Here is a 16,471-nt window from a genome sequence, read left to right as displayed (position 1 = left end):
TCGCGCACTGCTTACAATCGCTCCGACCGTCACTCAAGAGTAAGGCACAGCGACCTTCGCTGCCGCTCACCTATATGTAGCATATGTCCCCGGTAAGTAGACTATCAAGCGGGTAATGTTGGCATTCAAAAGGCAATGCTTAACAGGCATCGATGCACCCTGCATCAATCTGTTCTGTCTCGCGCCATTTAAATGGGCCCACCCTGAGTTGATGTCCTCAGCTCGACTGAATACCGTCTGGGCCAGCCATACGCGTCTACTCGCCGACCACCCTTTTCCAAGGTACAGGTCCAACGAGCGGACCCGGGGCGAACGTATAAAAGCTGGGCACATTCAATCCAGCAGAACAGTCGAGCATTACAGTGTACACCACAGTCTCACTACCGACCGCCCACCCCAAGATGCAGCTCACCGTCGCCTTCACCGCCTTCGCCAGCGTCCTCGCTACCGCCGTAATCCAGGTCATAGCCACTCCCGCTATGGTGTGTTGCTATGTGTGCTTGTGCCACATGCATTCAGCGGTGAGCTGACCGTCAATATTACCCTCAGGCCTCTCCAGAGTCTGCTCTTGCCGGTGTCAGCGCCAATGCGGACGTGAGTGGTTTTCATGACCATCCATCGTACTTACTGGCGTATTCTCACTTGCACGCATTCGTAGTACCTCATGAACCACGCCGCGCGAAACTCCCCGAAGTCATCCATCTGCGCTACATAGCACGTATGCGCCGCCCTCAAGCCTCATCCCATGCCGCGTGCCATTCGTCGCCGCCTGACTCCGGCATCCGCGCCGACGGCGGGCCCTCGTCGGCGCGCAGCCCAGGGCTTTGTCGGTACATTGGGCTTTGTCGACACAAAGACTCCCGCCCTCGTCAAGTCTGCGCGAGGGAGGGCAATAAAGGGTGCGCGCACATGGGGCGTCGGGTCGGGATGAAGATAACTTGACGCGGAAGGAGGAAGGCAGCTTCGAGAGGTGGGCAAATGAATGTACGTCCCGGAATCGCCGTTGGAGAGTCACAGATACACCGAATTGCAGAGCTCTCAAAGAGGTGAGTACACCGCCAGTACATTTTGCAGCGTGTGCGAGGAGGCCGCGCGGCGCCTGCCAGTACTAGTAGTTACAGTGTGTTGAAGCGGTCCACGTTTATACACGACAGGACCCGCATTTACTCGCGGGAAAGACTGTTCTCGGTGAAGAATCTTGAATAAGGCCAAATTCTCTGAGCTCCACATGGCTGAAAAAGCAGCGCGTAGTACCGACGTTATAGTGTCGGACGTATCACAACTTGTCCCGCCAGTGTGGGCGCTCTTTTGAGATGGACGCGAGCCACGTGGGCGACTAGGCTTCGAGCCGGCCAGCGTCTCTTGCCTTTCGCTGCCTCCTAGTGCCTACAGTGGTCACCTCTGCTTACCACCGGAGCGCCTGCCGACCTCATAGTTCGCGCATGCGTATCATTCTATATCTGCGTATTCGGGCTTTCTATGGATCTCAAATTATTCTCGTTTATAGCATCATTGCGAGTGGTGTTATCGACAACGTTCTACGCCGGGTCGCGCCGCCGGGCAGCGGGGACTCCGAGCTCTTTCAGCAGATACTGCATCATTGCTTCAGGACTTCAGACCCGGCGATCGAAGACAGGGCGAGCGGGAGGAGATCTAGATACCACCGGCTGCAAAATCACATGCATGTCCTGCAGTAAGAAGCCGCATGAAATTGGCGATCGTCCGATCGTCCGGGCGTTTACTCGGGACCGCCACCTCTTCCAGCCTCTTCCACCCATTGCCGGCGGCCCAGCAAATTTTTGTATCATGTCAGCGCGACCGTAAACCGCTACCCGTCCGATGCGCCAAACACAGTACCATCAAGGCGGACTCGCCGTGAGACCACAAAGTAAGTGATGTTTTCAGGCTGTGTATCTGGGATCAAGACAACGGACGACACCGCATGGCAGCGTATAACTGGACACTGAACGTACGGGACCTTACAAACAGGTAATGGAAGCGCGTGTTAAATCGACCTATGGCCGAGGAGGCTCGTCCTGAGCTCGGAATGTGCAAGGAAGACCATGAATGCACGTCATAGGTGCCAGTGCACGCACTGATCCGCCAACTCGGTGCGTATCCCTTCCACCGAGTGTGCTGAACCTAGAAAGATGTATCGCGGCTAAACTTTTTGGCTCTTTAGGCTGTGCAGGCCGGCGATGCAAGGGTTCTCGCCAGGCACTGTCATTTTCACATGTCTCGGTCCTCGATCTGTGACATCCGCACACGCCTCAACGCAGCAGTAGTGCAATTGAAGATCATGGCGTTGGTGAGCACGCCGCTGCAACGCCGTTTCGAACCGCATATCCCGGAGCCCATATCTTTCGGAACTATGCTACGGCCGACCAGACGTGCTTGGCCCGCTAATTCATCGCGCATCCGTCCGACTGGGACCTCAAATGCCATGTGTGAGACCGTCCGTTCGACGGCATAGACTTTACCTGAACGAACTAAACGGCGCATCAACGCGGTAGATCCCCGCCCTCCGGTCTGGCTGTGATAAGACACCGCAAGCGGAGTTCAGCCGGGCGGACGGTCCACGACGGGGAGGTCTGACATTGTCTGCTAATCCGTTCTTCGCCGGTACGCTGCCCACAATAAAGCTCGGGCCTCGCCGCGACCACTGACTGTTGTACCCGTCCAGCCCCCTCTCATCCTTCTCTATTTTCTTCCTTCCTAATGTCCGCCCTTCCTGAGACCGCCCTCTCGTCGGCGGCGTCATCAACGATCTTCGTGCCCAAGTCCCACTTCGCAGATGTACACACACCATACGCAGACTCCGAGGTCGAGAAGGCGCCCGCTCAGGTCGATGTTGAAGACCACGAGGAATGTCCGGACGGCGGGCTGCGGGCATGGCTCGTAGTCTTCGGGGTACGTTGACGTCGCTTTCTCGTGTCAGGAAATATTGAGGTTCGACATTCCATAGCTCGCATCCGGCTTGTGTGCGACGTTTGGCTTCGTGAATGCCTGGGGCGTAAGTCGTGTCGACGCTTCTCGCGTAGGCAGTAACATGCTCACATCGGCTGCAGGTCTTCCAAGCATACTACGAGCAGTACACCCTACGACACATGTCCCCCTCCGATATGTGAGCCGCTCTTCTTTGTATGGTATCTGACTTGCGCTTACACACAACAGCGCATGGATAGGATCTGTTCAGGTCAGCGAAAGCCGCCGCGATCGTTTCTCTCCCGCTGACACCCTTCTAGTATGCGCTCGTCTTCATGCCCGGACTCGTTTTCGGCCGACTGTTCGATATCGGCTACCTCCGGCTTCCTGTGTCCCTCGCATCCGGGCTGCTCATTACCTGCACGTTCCTCACCGCCGAGTGCACGGAGTTTTGGCAGCTTTTGTTGTGCCAAGGCTTCGGGATCGGAGTGAGTCCTTCAGGTCTAGATTTTTCGTCGTTTACCCCGTACTCATTGTGGCCACAGATATGCAGCGGGATCGTCTTCAACGCCGCTGTTGGTACGATTCCGCACTGGTTCGACAAGAAGCTCGGGTTGGCGCTCGCAGGAATGGCGACGGGCTCGAGCGTCGGCGGAACGATCTTCCCTATCATATTGAAGAATCTCATCGAGCGCCAGAGGTACGCCGACACCACATTGTTGTCGTCGAGTACATCTTCTGACCTCCGGCCTACAGCTTCCAATGGACCCTGCGCATCACAGGCTTCATTGTCACAGCATTCCTCATAATACTGAACCTCGTACGTGCTTCCTTGAACCCGATTCAATGCGACCGTCCGTTCTCACACTAGTGCAGACCATTGCGAGGAGAGTTCCCCCGAAACCTCATAACGGCCCGTTCATCGATCTTTCGCTCTTCAAGTCAGCTCCGTACTCCATATTCTCCCTATCGCTATTCATGGGCTTCCTGGGCATCTACACTGTACGTCCCCTTCTTGAGTGGCGACATCGCGATCACATTCTTACTGAATGTCTTTCCGCAGTGCTTGACCTACATATCTCTGAGCGGCATTCTGGCTGGCGTCGACAGAGACCTGTCTTTCTACCTGCTCTCCATCGCAAACGCGTGCTCGCTCATCGGCCGTCTCGGCGGTGGCCTCGCCGCGGATCGCTTCGGTGAGTAAATTGCGCCTGCGCTCTGTTTCGCCGATGCTCAGACTTCGTACTAGGGCCCATAAACGCGCTGATGCCTCCGACTTTCATGGCGGGTATCATGACGTACGCCTGGCCATTCGCAACTACGCGAGGCTCCCTGATTGCGGTGGCCATTCTCTATGGGTGAGCCGTTTTTGTCCGGTATTTGCGAGTTGCGAGACTGCATTCCTAACGGATCATCTTTGCTTCAGTGCCTCGTCCGGTGTGTTTGTATCTGTCATGGGCGCGCCTGTGGTGCAGATGGGAAAGGTCACCGAGGTTGGAATGCGCGTGGGCATGACGTTCACCATCATGTCTCTCGGCGCACTTGCGGGCCCTCCCATTTCTGGTGCCATTCTTGACCGCACCGGCTCTTTCGAGAACGTCGGGTACTACGCCGGTATGTTTCTGTACTCGTTAAATTTGCCCTCCTGGATAGGTCTGACACATGTGATATGGCAGGCACTGTCATCATGGTATCCGTGGCCCTCATGGGGATCGCGCGGCAACTCCTGCTTGGCAAGCGTTTCTTCGGCCGTATATGACGACCTCTTCCCTCCATCATCTCTCTATTCTCCTGCCACTCAAGATGATTAACGAATAGATCACGACGACCCTCCCGTATTTAATCGTACTGGCGTACGTTGCTTAGATTAACCTTGCCCCTACCATTCTAAAACATAGATACAAATATCTGCTATAATCCCAAGACTGTTACAGCTTAGATGACAGTTAGATGTAGCATATATGTTCCTCTTCTATACGATACAGTGCCATATTTTTTACATGCCTGAGCGTGAGCGGTTCACTTGACGAGTTCATATCGTGTTGCCTTTTCTGGAAAGACACTTCCACACAGCCACGCGACGCAATCCTGAGCCTCGCACCGCGCTTGACTCCCTCCACGTTCCATCATCGACCATCCCAACTACTGCAGTTCCATCTCTTTCTGTTGAACTGCATTTGCTCGGTCCACGAGAGACACATAATGAGGGAGACATATATGCAGGTTCAGCACCGCTTCATAAGCAGGCTGGAGTGTGGAAACTTTTCCGCTGCCAGTAGCGCTATAGCTTTGCGAGATAGCCATGATGTCAGCGAGAGATCCCGACCTGTCTCGGAGTAACTCTAACTGCATCCAACTGGACAAGCCTACGAAAGGTGCTCTCCGATTTCTTCGCAGGCTTCTCTTGCGTGACTCACCTCCCATCGACAGCGAGCGCGCAAGAAGCCTACCCTCCGACATGAGGCCGATCGGCCTTGACCCGCACGCCGGTGGTGCCACCGCTTTCCCCGGACTCGAATGCATGGCTGTATCCCCGAATCTGAACGTTGCATGGCACGCGCAGTGTTCTGGGGCTCGAACTGTCATCGCTAACCGATGCACTAGCACATCCATCGCGAAGCTGGATGACTTCGTCGGGCGCTCAACACCGATGTGACTCACCGGCTGACCGCAGCGGCCCCGAACCTTCCTCAAGAGCCCGGTCGTGTTGCGCGTACAAAAGGCCTAGGAGGATTCTACAGCGCCCCCATCTCGCTATTCACCCTCGACCACACCTTCAAGCAAACACTCGAGCGATTCACGTAAACCGCACCGCAGGTATGTCACTACGATTGACTTTGTCTACGTATCAGCTAATTGCCTCGACCAAGTTCACCCGCTCTTCTCCAAACATTCCCGCCGTTGTTCAGCCGCTCTCCGCTTCGAACAATCAAGATGTCCGCAATCACGTCGATGCTCGCTCGTGGCCGTACCCCTTCTCGATGCCGCAAATAGAGCCCTTCACGAAGGCTAAAGAGCCATGGCATTCGGATCCGTCATATCACGCTGTACGTTGCATCGTCCACCCTGCAGCGGAATTCACGTCCTCACTGACAGTACATTACAGATACTTTCCTCCAGGTCAACAGGAGGCGATATGGTGACAGGATCATCCGATACCGGAAAGAGCGGCGGCCACCCCGACCCTATCACGGGTTCTAGTGGGGGTGGCCAGCCGACTCACACCCAGACCTCCCCCGTCGTCGCAGCATTGGTGGCCGTCGCGATCCTCTTTGTGGCTTCAGTACTCGGCTGGTGGATCGTATCGCGCATTCGGCGCAGTCGCAGAGGTGCCTCGGTCTCACCCATGGACGCGCGCGACGCCAAACCTATACTCTCAGACGTCGTGCTCGGTTCTCCTTCCGCCTCAAAATATATATACACCGCCAAGTGGGACAGGCTTTCGGTGAGTCTTCTCAGCTAGAAAGTACAATCGGCCCGCATACTCATTTTTCTTCTACAGCCTGTCTCAGTTGACTACGCTTCCAAACTCGACCAAAAGCGCTGGGAGTCTCTCTCACAACTCGCGAAAGACGACGCCTCGCTCTCGACTTCTTCTTCCCATTCTTCCCAAACCAGACCAAAGTCCTTCAGCATGTTCTCTCGAGCGTCTTCGCCCGCCGCCATGGTTTCGCCCGACCCGGAGCCTATCGAGTTCAGGGTGGCCATGGTCATCGCGATGCCCTCTCAGCGTGGGCCGCAGGGGTCAGGGGAGCTCTGCCTCGGTGTCACATATTCTCCGCTGTTGTAAACGCTTCATGCGCGCTGATTTTTTTGTATCGTCGACGAGCCCCCGCATTAATATTGGGTTTTACTTTTGCACATTTCAATCACGGCCGCATAGTGGCCCTGACTTCAGATTTATCCCATGCAACTATCCGCCCCGCGGGCGTTTCGCAGTGGTAAGTACATCCGTCGACAGTCACATCATGGAAGACGGCATCGGAAAAAGGCGGTGATCGTCGTACATCACATTCGGTGTCTTTTCTTTTTCTGTACGGCGCAGTCCCCTCCAAAGACCGCTGCAGCCACACATGACCAAACTCTGATCATGTTCCTGACAGCGCTACTCCCATTTCTTTACTGCATCCTTTGCGGATGCTCCGCCTTGTAGCTCCCAGAACACTTCGATCTTGATGTCTAGTTCATCACCAGGAACATCCCCTCGCGAAGGATGATGACCGATGGTCCGAGTCGAGCACGGAATGCCGCCAGAATATTAATCGGGCGCCAAGACCAAGGGGTGTGTATCTCTAGACTCCGCCCAGGTCTCGCCTTCCCATCAAAATCCATGCAGGCAGGCCAGCAGAACGGTTTCTCTCGGAGCCGGCGGGTCGCTGGTTCAACCGTCCCAGGGACCGCGCGTGCGCGTGCATGCGCGTGCGTGCGCGCGTTAACTGCGCTTCTTCGCGGAAGCTCCTTAGACCGGGATGCTGCACGCTAGCACAGTTGCGCAACCTATATATGTTCGGGGAGCTGGCGGATGACCCAGGAGCTCTGATAAGCCAGAGGCCCCGCGCGGGACCGGCCCCGCACTGCGCACTGCACGACGGACACTTGCGATACATAACACTGACAGGGGCAGCTACCCTTGACAGGCGGCGGTGCCATCCATCTTACACTGATGTCTGCCGACGACGAGGATGTGATTCAGGAGATCGCGGCGGAGTTCACCCGAATGTGAGTGCCCCGCGAAGCTGATGCTTGTATGACAGATCGATGCTCACGTACCTGTGCCAGATCAATCGAAAACTACTGCATCATCGCGTCTTCTGGTGAGTGGATGCCGGCGAATCCAGTAGACTACTCAGATAGCTCACGACTCTTGTATAGTACTCCTTTTTGCGGACGCGATCACCACATTTACGGATGAGGTGCAGCGGATATGGCACCGGAAATTTACGGGGGCAACGGTGGTCTTCCTCGTCACAAGATACGTAGCGGTGGCGGAAAGGCTGGTCTTAGTGGTTAGCGTCTTCTTGCCCACACTGCTCGACAAGGTGAGCCGCAATGAGTTAGCATCAGAACAACGCTCTTACGTGTGTACGCTCTACGTGTGCTTGCGACAGAGGTTCGTGAGCTGCTTCGACATACTGCAAAGCCATTATTACTCACTGTCCCGTTCAGCTGCGCACCAGTTTTGCGACTCGACGACGTCCTCACGGACATCAGCTACCTCATGTTCGGCAGTGAGCGTTTCACAGGCACCACGACGGGGAACAACACTCACCGAGCTCTTCGTAGTATTCATGATGCTTCGAACGCGAGGAATCTGGGGGCGCGGATGGATACCGATAGCGTTTCTGGCGCTCTTGACACCTGTGCGCACAGCCATAACTGTGGTAGGCTTGCACTTTGCTCACCCGCCTGTGTGTGACTGGACTAACGCGTGTGAACAGTACGTCCAGACGCAGTACATCCCTATCGCCTTTGGAGCGCCGCTGTATGGATGTGGGGCGCTATTTAACTTGACTCCCGCGACCATTCGACCGTGAGTTCTGAGGATGTTTTTGTGTCCTGATGCAAGTGCTAATATTTCGTTCACGGCGTCCATAGACGTCAGTGTATCCCTTGTTACCTCAGTACATGTTGCTCACCTCGGAATCTGTACGGCAGTGGGGATTGCCTCGCGGGCTGCAGCTCTTACGATAGACGCATTTGTTCTCGTGTTAACCTGGATACGGACGCTCAGCATCAAAAGGGAGTCTCATAGACTCGGCATGCACACCCCACTCGTTACGCTCCTTCTCCGGGACGGTGAGTATCCAGTGACGCTCCAGATGAGCGTGATTACTGATTTGGACCAGGTACAATCTACTTTGTGTGAGTCTCTTGATACTCAGGCTTTGAAAGCTGGATGACGATACCTATACTCCATCCGTCAGGATCATATTATTCGTCCAGATCTTCAGCATCGTGTCCGTGATTGTGAGTTCCGAATTTTGTGCAGGCTGTACAGCAGTGATAACATGTAGCTCCTATCTCGCAGGTCGGAAATGTGAGCTTGGCCTACCCATGATCGCAGCGGAGACCGCCCACTGACTCCACCGGCGTAACGCTAGTCCTTCGTCCTCTGGGATGTCTGGCCATACTTTGATCAAGTGTACGCCGTTATCTCCCCGAAAACGCCACTCTCATGAGCTCACCGCTGTATTCGCGCTCAGATTCACCGTGATCTTCACATGCCGGTTCATGCTCAGCCTCCGCGGAGTGTACCTCAGCGACCGCAGCACGGACACGGAGCCGGCGGGCACCAGCGACGCGTACGCCTCGTCCGCGTACTTCTCCACCATGCGCTTCTCCTCCAGCATCGTCGGCAATATGGGCGCTCCGCTCGACACGTTCGGCACCGACGCGAAGCATCATAGCTGGGTCACCAGCAGCGAGGGCGAGGGCGAAGGCGATAGCGACGAGCTTGAAAGCGGGGCGCCAGAGATGTCGCGGGATCCCCTGTTGGCAGGATTGCATCATCCGACGGGCATCGAGCTGCCGGAGGCGCAGGGTCATACGATCGACCATCACAATGATGCGTAGGCCCCGAGGGGTAGAGGAAGGGGATCGCCCCGACGCCACACAGCGCCCACCGTCGCAAATAGTGTTTCTAGGCGTCACAGGGCGGCGGCGCCGTGTGGATGAGCGTTGACGTTGGGCGCTGCACGCTGCGCCGATGCGTGTTCACCCTCGCACAGCGTAGGATCGACTCGGGCCCGAGGGGACGCTGACGTCGACGTATTGCATCGAGGCACACATGTATTTGCTGACGAGGACCTGCGCTGGGCGGTAGTTAGCTACGGACAGTCAGCTTAGCTGTGTAAGATAGCTATGGTCGTCTCTTACTATCCATACGGATTAGTTGTGTTGCAGAGTGCATTCAAAGCCATAACCACGCACAGCGACCTTGTCCTTTACCCCGGCAGAGGCTGTCCCGGAAAGGCACGACGGATATCGCTGTGCTAATGCTGATGCAGATGGCCTGGGCTTTTCTCCGCGGACTGCAGGTCTGTCAGATGGTCACCGGCTGGAATACGGGGACTAACCTGTTCGAGTCGGTGCCCTGGCAATGCACGGAGCCACGAGGAGTCCAAGAAGAGACAGAAGAGTATAGAAGAGGCAGGAGCGTGATCGTCGCCCTGATGTGCGCCGTGAGAACACGGAGGAGAAGCGAATTTTGAAGCGCGGGTTACCGCTTACATACCTCCGCCATTGTTTAGCCGAGAGCACAGCACACGCAGGCCAGGACGGATGCGGTTAGCTCCCCGTCCTCTGCTCTCTTTCCCCCGTTCTCCACGGGGAAACGCTCGATGCAGATTGCACCAATCCGCGGCTGTTATAAGAGCTGCGCACCCCGACTACTGATAAAGCCACCACGTACTAATCTCCGTCCCGCCCCGTCCTCCATTGCCGTTGCTACGTAGCAGGCCTCCCTCGTCGGTCGGGGAGCTCGCCAGCTGCAGGCCGCCATGTCCTCCGACGATTCGGACCCGGACCTCACCCAAGAGATCTTCGACGCCTACGGCCGAGTGTACGAAACACAGTTCCTGTTCCGTCGGGATCTGAAACATACTAATGACCTCCTCGATCGACACAGTTTAGTCGAAAATTACTGCATCATCGCATCCTCGGGTAAGCGTCGCGCTATTTCATGATGTTTGCACATATAAATGATCGAGCGAATGACCATAGCCCTCCTCTTCGCGGACACGCTTATGACATTAACGAGCGAAGTGCAGCGGATATGGCGCAGGAAGTTCACCGGTGCAACCGCCGTCTTCCTCGTTACGCGGTATGTGGCCGTGGCGGAGAGGATCGTGTTGTTGGTCAGCGTGTTCCTGCCTACTGTTCAAGACGAGGTTAGTGCGGAGACGTCTGAGGTTCAAGCCTTCAGCCACTGACTGACCTTATCGCACTCCGCATGTGCTTTCAGAGGTTCGTGCAGACATTGGCATGTTTACGTCTCCGAAGCATGGACTAAGCTTTCCTTATCAGCTGTGTCCCCGTTTTACGGTTGGATGACGCACTCACAGATATCAGCTACCTTATGTTCGGAGGTGAGCTGGCGCCGTCCTCAACCATACCGATTAAGGTTGACCATATTCGCCTAGTGTTCCTGATGTTGCGCGCGCGAGGTATCTGGGGGAAAGGATGGGTCCCCTTAGCCCTCCTCGCTATTCTAACGCCCTTAAGACCAATATTAAGCATCGTAAGTAGTCCACCTGCCTATCGGTCCTCCATCCTGACCGCTGTCCACAGTACAATCAAGTGCATTATACTCCAATCGCATTTGGTGCGCCGCTCTTCGGATGCGGGGCGGTCATTGACAACGCGCTCTACGCACAGTGAGTACTACGTCAGTCCGCTCTCAGCTACGTGGGGAGTGCTCACCTGATCAAGATGTAGGAAACCGCTTGTATAGACATCGTTGCTGGCACGAAACTGACCGCGCGTTGTAGTGGGCATCGCGTCGCGTGCCGCAGGGCTCGCGCTCGATGCAACCGTTCTGGTCTTGACTTGGCTGCGAACGCTGGGGATGCAGCGCGAGTCGCGCCGTTTGGGGCTACACACGCCTTTGGTGACGCTCCTTCTTCGTGACGGTGAGTCACTCGAACTGTGCTCCGTTCTGAGGTCTGACCGTTGCCAGGGACCCTATATTTTCTGTGAGTGGGCCAACTGAGCGTCAGACCGGGCGGCGCGCTGAGACGTCCCATGCGCTAGCATAATTCTGGTCATCCAGATCTGTGGAATCGTCTCGGTCTCTGTGAGTGAGCCGCCCGCTTGAACGCCGTGCACAGCTGACGGACATCTGCGGTCATAATCAGGTCGGGAACGTCAGTTCACGCCTTCTCTTATCGCTAGGTATTCCACTCACACAGGTTCCATCTGACCGCAGACCTTTATTCTTTGGGACGTCTGGCCATACTTCGATCAAGTGTGCGCCTCCTCCATAACCCCGCTCTCCCTGCGTTCCCCACTCACACGCAACCTTCATACCCCACAGCTTCACCGTTATCTTCTCCTGCCGATTCATGCTCGACCTCCGCGGAGTGTACCTGGCCGATACGCTCCGCTCACACCCGGACTCCGACGGCGGCGACGACACGCTCGCGCCCGGACACGCCGAGCTCTCGCGTCTGCGCTTCTCCACAAGCGTCGTCGGGAATATGGGCGCGCCGCTCGACACGTTCGGCGTCGGCTCTAAGAGCCACGCGCGCTCATTCAGCGGCAGCAGCTGGGGCGGCCGCAGCGGATGGAGCCGCGAGACGGACGAGACGGATGCGGATACGCTCGAGGAGGAGTCCGAGGACCCGCTCTTTGCGGGTCTGCACCACCCGGTCGATATCGAGCTACCGGATACGCCGTCGACTCCCCTTCCTTGAGGCGACCATGGCATCTCTAAGGCTTGCCCTAAAGACAGGGTTCTCGACATCGAGAACTAGCCTTGGGGACGGAAAGGACCGGCCGTATCAGCCGGCATGAACCTGACGCCTCGCGGTAGCGCACCCGCAGGGTCGTGCGTTGGGTGGCCTCATTGATTGGACCAAGTTGCGGAATGAGGATGTCTTCGTTGTCGCAGAGCCGCTGAAGGTGTAACATAGGTGATATAGTATGAAGACTCACGAAGACAGCCTACTACAGTCACTCTCTACTCTGCTACCGCTACCCATGTACAGCATAGTCAATTGCTTTCGTTGCTCTCCTTGTCACTCACCGGAATTCCAACGTCCTGGCCATCTTCGCGCCAGATGATGTTTCATGTATGGGCATAATAAGTACAGGGCGCCAATCGTCCAACACGAAGTTGAGTACTAGGATCTAAGCGCTCTCAGCTTTGTGACACGGCTGAGATCTCAGCCAAACCTGGTACTAGTACTGGTGTGGGACCATTAATCCGTTTCTCATCCGCTCACCATCCAGCATGTGCAGGGAACTCGGTGAGTACCGTCCGCAGTCCGTCTGGCTGCTTACACTTACCTATTCCAATTTCCGCTAGAATGGGACGCCTACACCGCGCGCGCTCGTCAATTCGGATTGACTTGTGCCTGTTTTGTTTGTGCCTACCTGCTCACCTAGATGTACGTCGGGACCCGATACAAGATGGCACTACACAGGCACTCTGATAGGCCTTGCCTTGATGCCGTGTCATGTCAGCACGTCGCCACCGTATGTCTCTGCGGTGCTCGTCGACGAGCCACCATCTGGTGAGTGGATGTTGTGATGCATGTGATGACGATGTCTGGCTGCAGCTTCCTTGGTATTCTGGAACGGGACGGCTGAGCTGTGAGTACCTCAGGATGCTATGTACTCGAAATGGCAGGCTGTGTTGACATCCTGACTACGCCAGGAACCATATCTGGGCCCGTATCTGCAAGGGAGACATACCGAGGTATGGATGGAGCGCGGTGTGCGAATCCACCGAGCTTCATATGCGATATCTGTCGTCTGGGACAGGAGGTCGACGAGAAGCGCTTCGCTTGTCACCTAAGCAGCACGACCGCGAGAAACGCGGAGATCGTAGAGGGATGCTTTCTAGCTGTTTGCTGAACCTTTATGGTCGGGCTGACAGAGCATGCAGGTCGGGAAACACGCCTCACGGCTCAGTGCTCCGTCTAGGATCGAACAGCAAGGCCCCAACACGCATGTGACGAGGGAGGACGGTCGGTGGCATTAAGCTTGATGCGAGCGGATAGACGTACGGCGGGCGGGGTGACGCAACTGCGAACAAGGTGAATACATCAGACACGAGCTCGAGACACTACTAGGGAAATACATACTGAGCACTTCCATAGAGCAGAACACGGAATCCGTGGCGACGATACACGCCCACAGGGCGTGCGCCGCCGCCTTCGAACGCCCATCCCGCAGGTGCACCGCACCTTGCCTAGGCCGTCCAAGCCGTCCAAGCACGAGCTGTATGCCATAATGCGCTCTGTCGGTGCGCCCAAACAGCACGGGATGAGGTGGGAGTCTGCGCCCGTGAACGCGCCGATGAGTTCGAGTATGGGCGCATCGTCCATTTTCTGATTATCGGAGTGCCGCGTGCCTGTAGGCCCGGCCGTCCACCAGTAAGCCAAACAGCGCAATGGAGTAGTGGCCACCCAGCCGGTGTGCGTCTGATATGGGAGAGCCCGGGTGAGCGCTCTTCGGCCGCAACAATGGCGAACGCACAAGTCCTGCTCTAACAACGGCACTACTCTTTGGCTGGCAAGATGCAGCGCAGAAGCTCGGCGCACGGGAAAGCAGTCTCCCCGCACTAGTGGAGGGGTGACCGTGGTCCGTGAGTGCTTACGATATGCGACATGCGGACCATAATGGTCATGTTAAGCTGGATGCTTAGACCGTAGCTGTTCCGTCCGGACGGGTATTCAGAATGTTGTCTGAAATGAAACACCGCGCGCCGAAGCGGCTACGCATAGGATAGAGCTGATAAAGCACCGCACAGGGAACACCGCCTGCGGAATTTGAGTTAAGATGAGTACCGTCTGCCACAGGGCAAAATGATTTGGTTCACCGGGGGTGGAGATTGCGTGGTGCTGCCTCGTGCGCTACAAGGGCCCCCAGGCGATAACCAGTGCCACTCCGGGGAGCTCCAGCTCCAGCCCGTGCCACTGAGAGCATATCGCATAGCTCGCAGTACAGGCGTGCGTGGGTAGCGAGCGCAAGTAGGCAGGTATTTTGATATGAAGGCCAAGAACTTAATTTCGAATAATGAATGTTCGGAATACCACAAGTATACCTAAGCCACGCATATTGAGTAGAACCGTAGTAGAACGGTGGCGAAACCTCAGTGGAACCGCGGTGCAACCTTGGTGGGACCGCAGTCAGACCATAGCGCGACCTCACCGTTACCAAGAATCATTGTATCTAACTTGCGATATGCTCGTGATATGATGTTACTTCTTACGTCAACTTGAATGCTAGACTTTGCTTACTTGTCTCGTAGTGCTCGTACTAGGAGGTTGGTACAAAGACCGAAGGGTGTGCGATTAGAGGGATTGTAACATTTCCGGCCATGTAGGCGCCTATAAAGTAGGTACTCAAAAGTTGAGCCAGTCGGTGAATTCATTGTACAGATACTGTAGCTATATGACCAAACCGGTGAGCGGTTTTGGTGTGACCGGCGGGACCGAAAGCGGCGCCGCCGCCGAAGGCGGCGCGGGCGCCTGGGACTGTGACCGGCGGGCAGAAAGTCCGGTTTTCCGGGAGGTTTGTTCCGCAGAACATGTGCCACTGTTCCGCGGTACAAAGCGGGCGCCTGTATAATCACGCCGTGACTTGAATGACATCACACACGCCACTATGAGCTACGCCTCCCCGCTCTCCTCCCGCCTTCATCGCGCCCTCGCCACTCGCTGCGCCCCCGCCACTCGCTTCATCGCGCCCTCGCCACTCGCTGCGCCCCCGCCACTCGCTTCATCACGCCCACGCCACTCATAGTGCTTTGCTCTCGTGCTCGCTGCATCCCACGACACCCAAAACTACCTGCTACTCTGCGCATAGCCACGCTTGGCCACCATCTGGATGTGGCCAAGGCCACAGCACCCTCCTGCGGCGCTTTGTACACCATGAGTAAGTGTTCTTGGCCACGAAACTCTCTACTGCTTGGTACTGCTGTATGTAGCGTAGCGAATATAAAATGCTGTTCACACACACGCACGTCGAGCACGATTCCACTGTTTTTCCTCCTCGCATTCCAACACCCTGAGTATCAGCATGTCCCAGGCTTCTGCCGGTACGCAAACATATCGTCTCGTCCCAGACCCTCGAGTTATCCCCATCGAGAAATGTGTCAAGTGTCACCACGCGATGGGTCCACTGAGAGTTCACGAAGGGACGGGGGTTCGCGGCTTAGCTGATCGCGGCAGGATTGTGCAAACAGTACGTTGATCAAATGCTACTCCATCATATAATTTCTGATGTTTTCTAGTGCTCCGACCGTGCAGCTTGTCATTGGACAAAGTATCTGACTGCCCCATATGTCTACGACGATGCCCGACTGCTTCTACACCGCCTGGAAGCACGCCGTCTGCTCCCAGATGAATATCCCGAGTATTTCACACTCGAAGGCGCCGTTCTTCACCAGATCATCAGCGACACCGAACTAGACCCTCCACTTCCATCTCCCGACTCCTCTCAGCCCACGGCAGCGACCCAGCAACCACTACCGAGTGCAACAGGTCCAGTTCCGTGCAAGATTGCGGACTGCTTCCGTCTGAACGGTACTCGGACTCGCGCCAGCCGTCAGTGCGTCGATACCATGTGCCGGACATGCTGCGTCAAGGCCGGGGCCAGCGCAAAAGCCCTGGGCCAACGCCGTAGATTTTGCAAAGCCCACACTGTCGAGGGCTTCGAGACAGCGAGCATCATTCCGCAAGAGGCGACTCAAGTCGCCCCGACCGAGCCTCTGCAGGCATCATCCAGTACTTCGCACACTGCCCACGCAAGCCCTAGCGATGCTTTCTATGCCGCTGCGCTCTCTGTACTCCCTCCGGACCAACTTCAACGTGTTCTC

The 16,471-nt window shown here is 56.1% G+C and overlaps 5 protein-coding genes across 5 annotated transcripts; all 5 read left to right on the top strand.

The window, feature by feature from the left end:
* Positions 1-401: 401 nt before the first annotated feature.
* TRAVEDRAFT_50963 (uncharacterized protein) lies at positions 402-715 on the top strand (the record flags this gene model as incomplete). The annotated part of the gene is made up of 3 exons (XM_008043757.1): positions 402-482; positions 550-594; positions 659-715. The coding sequence occupies 3 exons, from the start codon at positions 402-404 to the stop codon at positions 713-715; spliced, it is 183 nt and encodes a 60-aa protein (XP_008041948.1).
* Positions 716-2,718: 2,003 nt separating this feature from the next.
* Positions 2,719-4,798, top strand: TRAVEDRAFT_172465 (MFS general substrate transporter; the record flags this gene model as incomplete). Its single annotated transcript, XM_008044013.1, has 12 exons — positions 2,719-2,910; positions 2,966-3,013; positions 3,069-3,124; positions 3,175-3,196; positions 3,246-3,413; positions 3,471-3,625; positions 3,682-3,745; positions 3,802-3,927; positions 3,989-4,121; positions 4,175-4,283; positions 4,352-4,539; positions 4,602-4,798. The coding sequence occupies 12 exons, from the start codon at positions 2,719-2,721 to the stop codon at positions 4,682-4,684; spliced, it is 1,344 nt and encodes a 447-aa protein (XP_008042204.1). The 3' UTR covers positions 4,685-4,798.
* Positions 4,799-5,547: 749 nt separating this feature from the next.
* Positions 5,548-6,770, top strand: TRAVEDRAFT_66356 (uncharacterized protein). The gene is made up of 4 exons (XM_008044012.1): positions 5,548-5,742; positions 5,796-5,972; positions 6,032-6,370; positions 6,428-6,770. The coding sequence occupies exons 2-4, from the start codon at positions 5,907-5,909 to the stop codon at positions 6,713-6,715; spliced, it is 693 nt and encodes a 230-aa protein (XP_008042203.1). The 5' UTR covers positions 5,548-5,742; positions 5,796-5,906; the 3' UTR covers positions 6,716-6,770.
* A 664-nt stretch (positions 6,771-7,434) lies between these two features.
* On the top strand, positions 7,435-9,498 carry TRAVEDRAFT_66355 (uncharacterized protein; the record flags this gene model as incomplete). The annotated part of the gene is made up of 10 exons (XM_008044011.1): positions 7,435-7,644; positions 7,705-7,739; positions 7,798-7,964; positions 8,090-8,153; positions 8,209-8,306; positions 8,364-8,457; positions 8,581-8,721; positions 8,772-8,787; positions 8,850-8,892; positions 9,067-9,498. Exons 1-10 carry the CDS (start codon positions 7,589-7,591, stop codon positions 9,496-9,498), a joined length of 1,146 nt encoding a protein of 381 aa, XP_008042202.1. The 5' UTR covers positions 7,435-7,588.
* Positions 9,499-10,424: 926 nt separating this feature from the next.
* TRAVEDRAFT_73922 (uncharacterized protein) lies at positions 10,425-12,686 on the top strand (the record flags this gene model as incomplete). The annotated part of the gene is made up of 12 exons (XM_008044010.1): positions 10,425-10,486; positions 10,553-10,587; positions 10,648-10,814; positions 10,949-11,012; positions 11,067-11,164; positions 11,215-11,302; positions 11,415-11,555; positions 11,603-11,618; positions 11,677-11,719; positions 11,781-11,789; positions 11,852-11,892; positions 11,960-12,686. 12 exons carry the CDS (start codon positions 10,425-10,427, stop codon positions 12,336-12,338), a joined length of 1,143 nt encoding a protein of 380 aa, XP_008042201.1. The 3' UTR covers positions 12,339-12,686.
* Between the last annotated feature and the right edge of the window lie 3,785 nt (positions 12,687-16,471).

The sequence above is a fragment of the Trametes versicolor genome (assembly GCF_000271585.1).
Source record: "Trametes versicolor FP-101664 SS1 unplaced genomic scaffold TRAVEscaffold_10, whole genome shotgun sequence".
Taxonomy (NCBI): Eukaryota; Fungi; Basidiomycota; class Agaricomycetes; order Polyporales; family Polyporaceae; genus Trametes; species Trametes versicolor.
Note: the sequence above shows the minus strand (reverse complement) of the source record. Positions and strands in the feature narration are given on the sequence as shown.

Excerpts from the sequence above, each read along its gene's own strand:
- TRAVEDRAFT_66356 (XM_008044012.1), top strand. The coding sequence starts at position 5,907 with ATGCCGCAAATAGAGCCCTTCACGAAGGCTAAAGAGCCATGGCATTCG. Across the intron at positions 5,973-6,031 it reads CGGATCCGTCATATCACGCT|ATACTTTCCTCCAGGTCAAC; the intron begins GTACGTTGCATC and ends AGTACATTACAG. Across the intron at positions 6,371-6,427 it reads CCAAGTGGGACAGGCTTTCG|CCTGTCTCAGTTGACTACGC; the intron begins GTGAGTCTTCTC and ends TTTCTTCTACAG.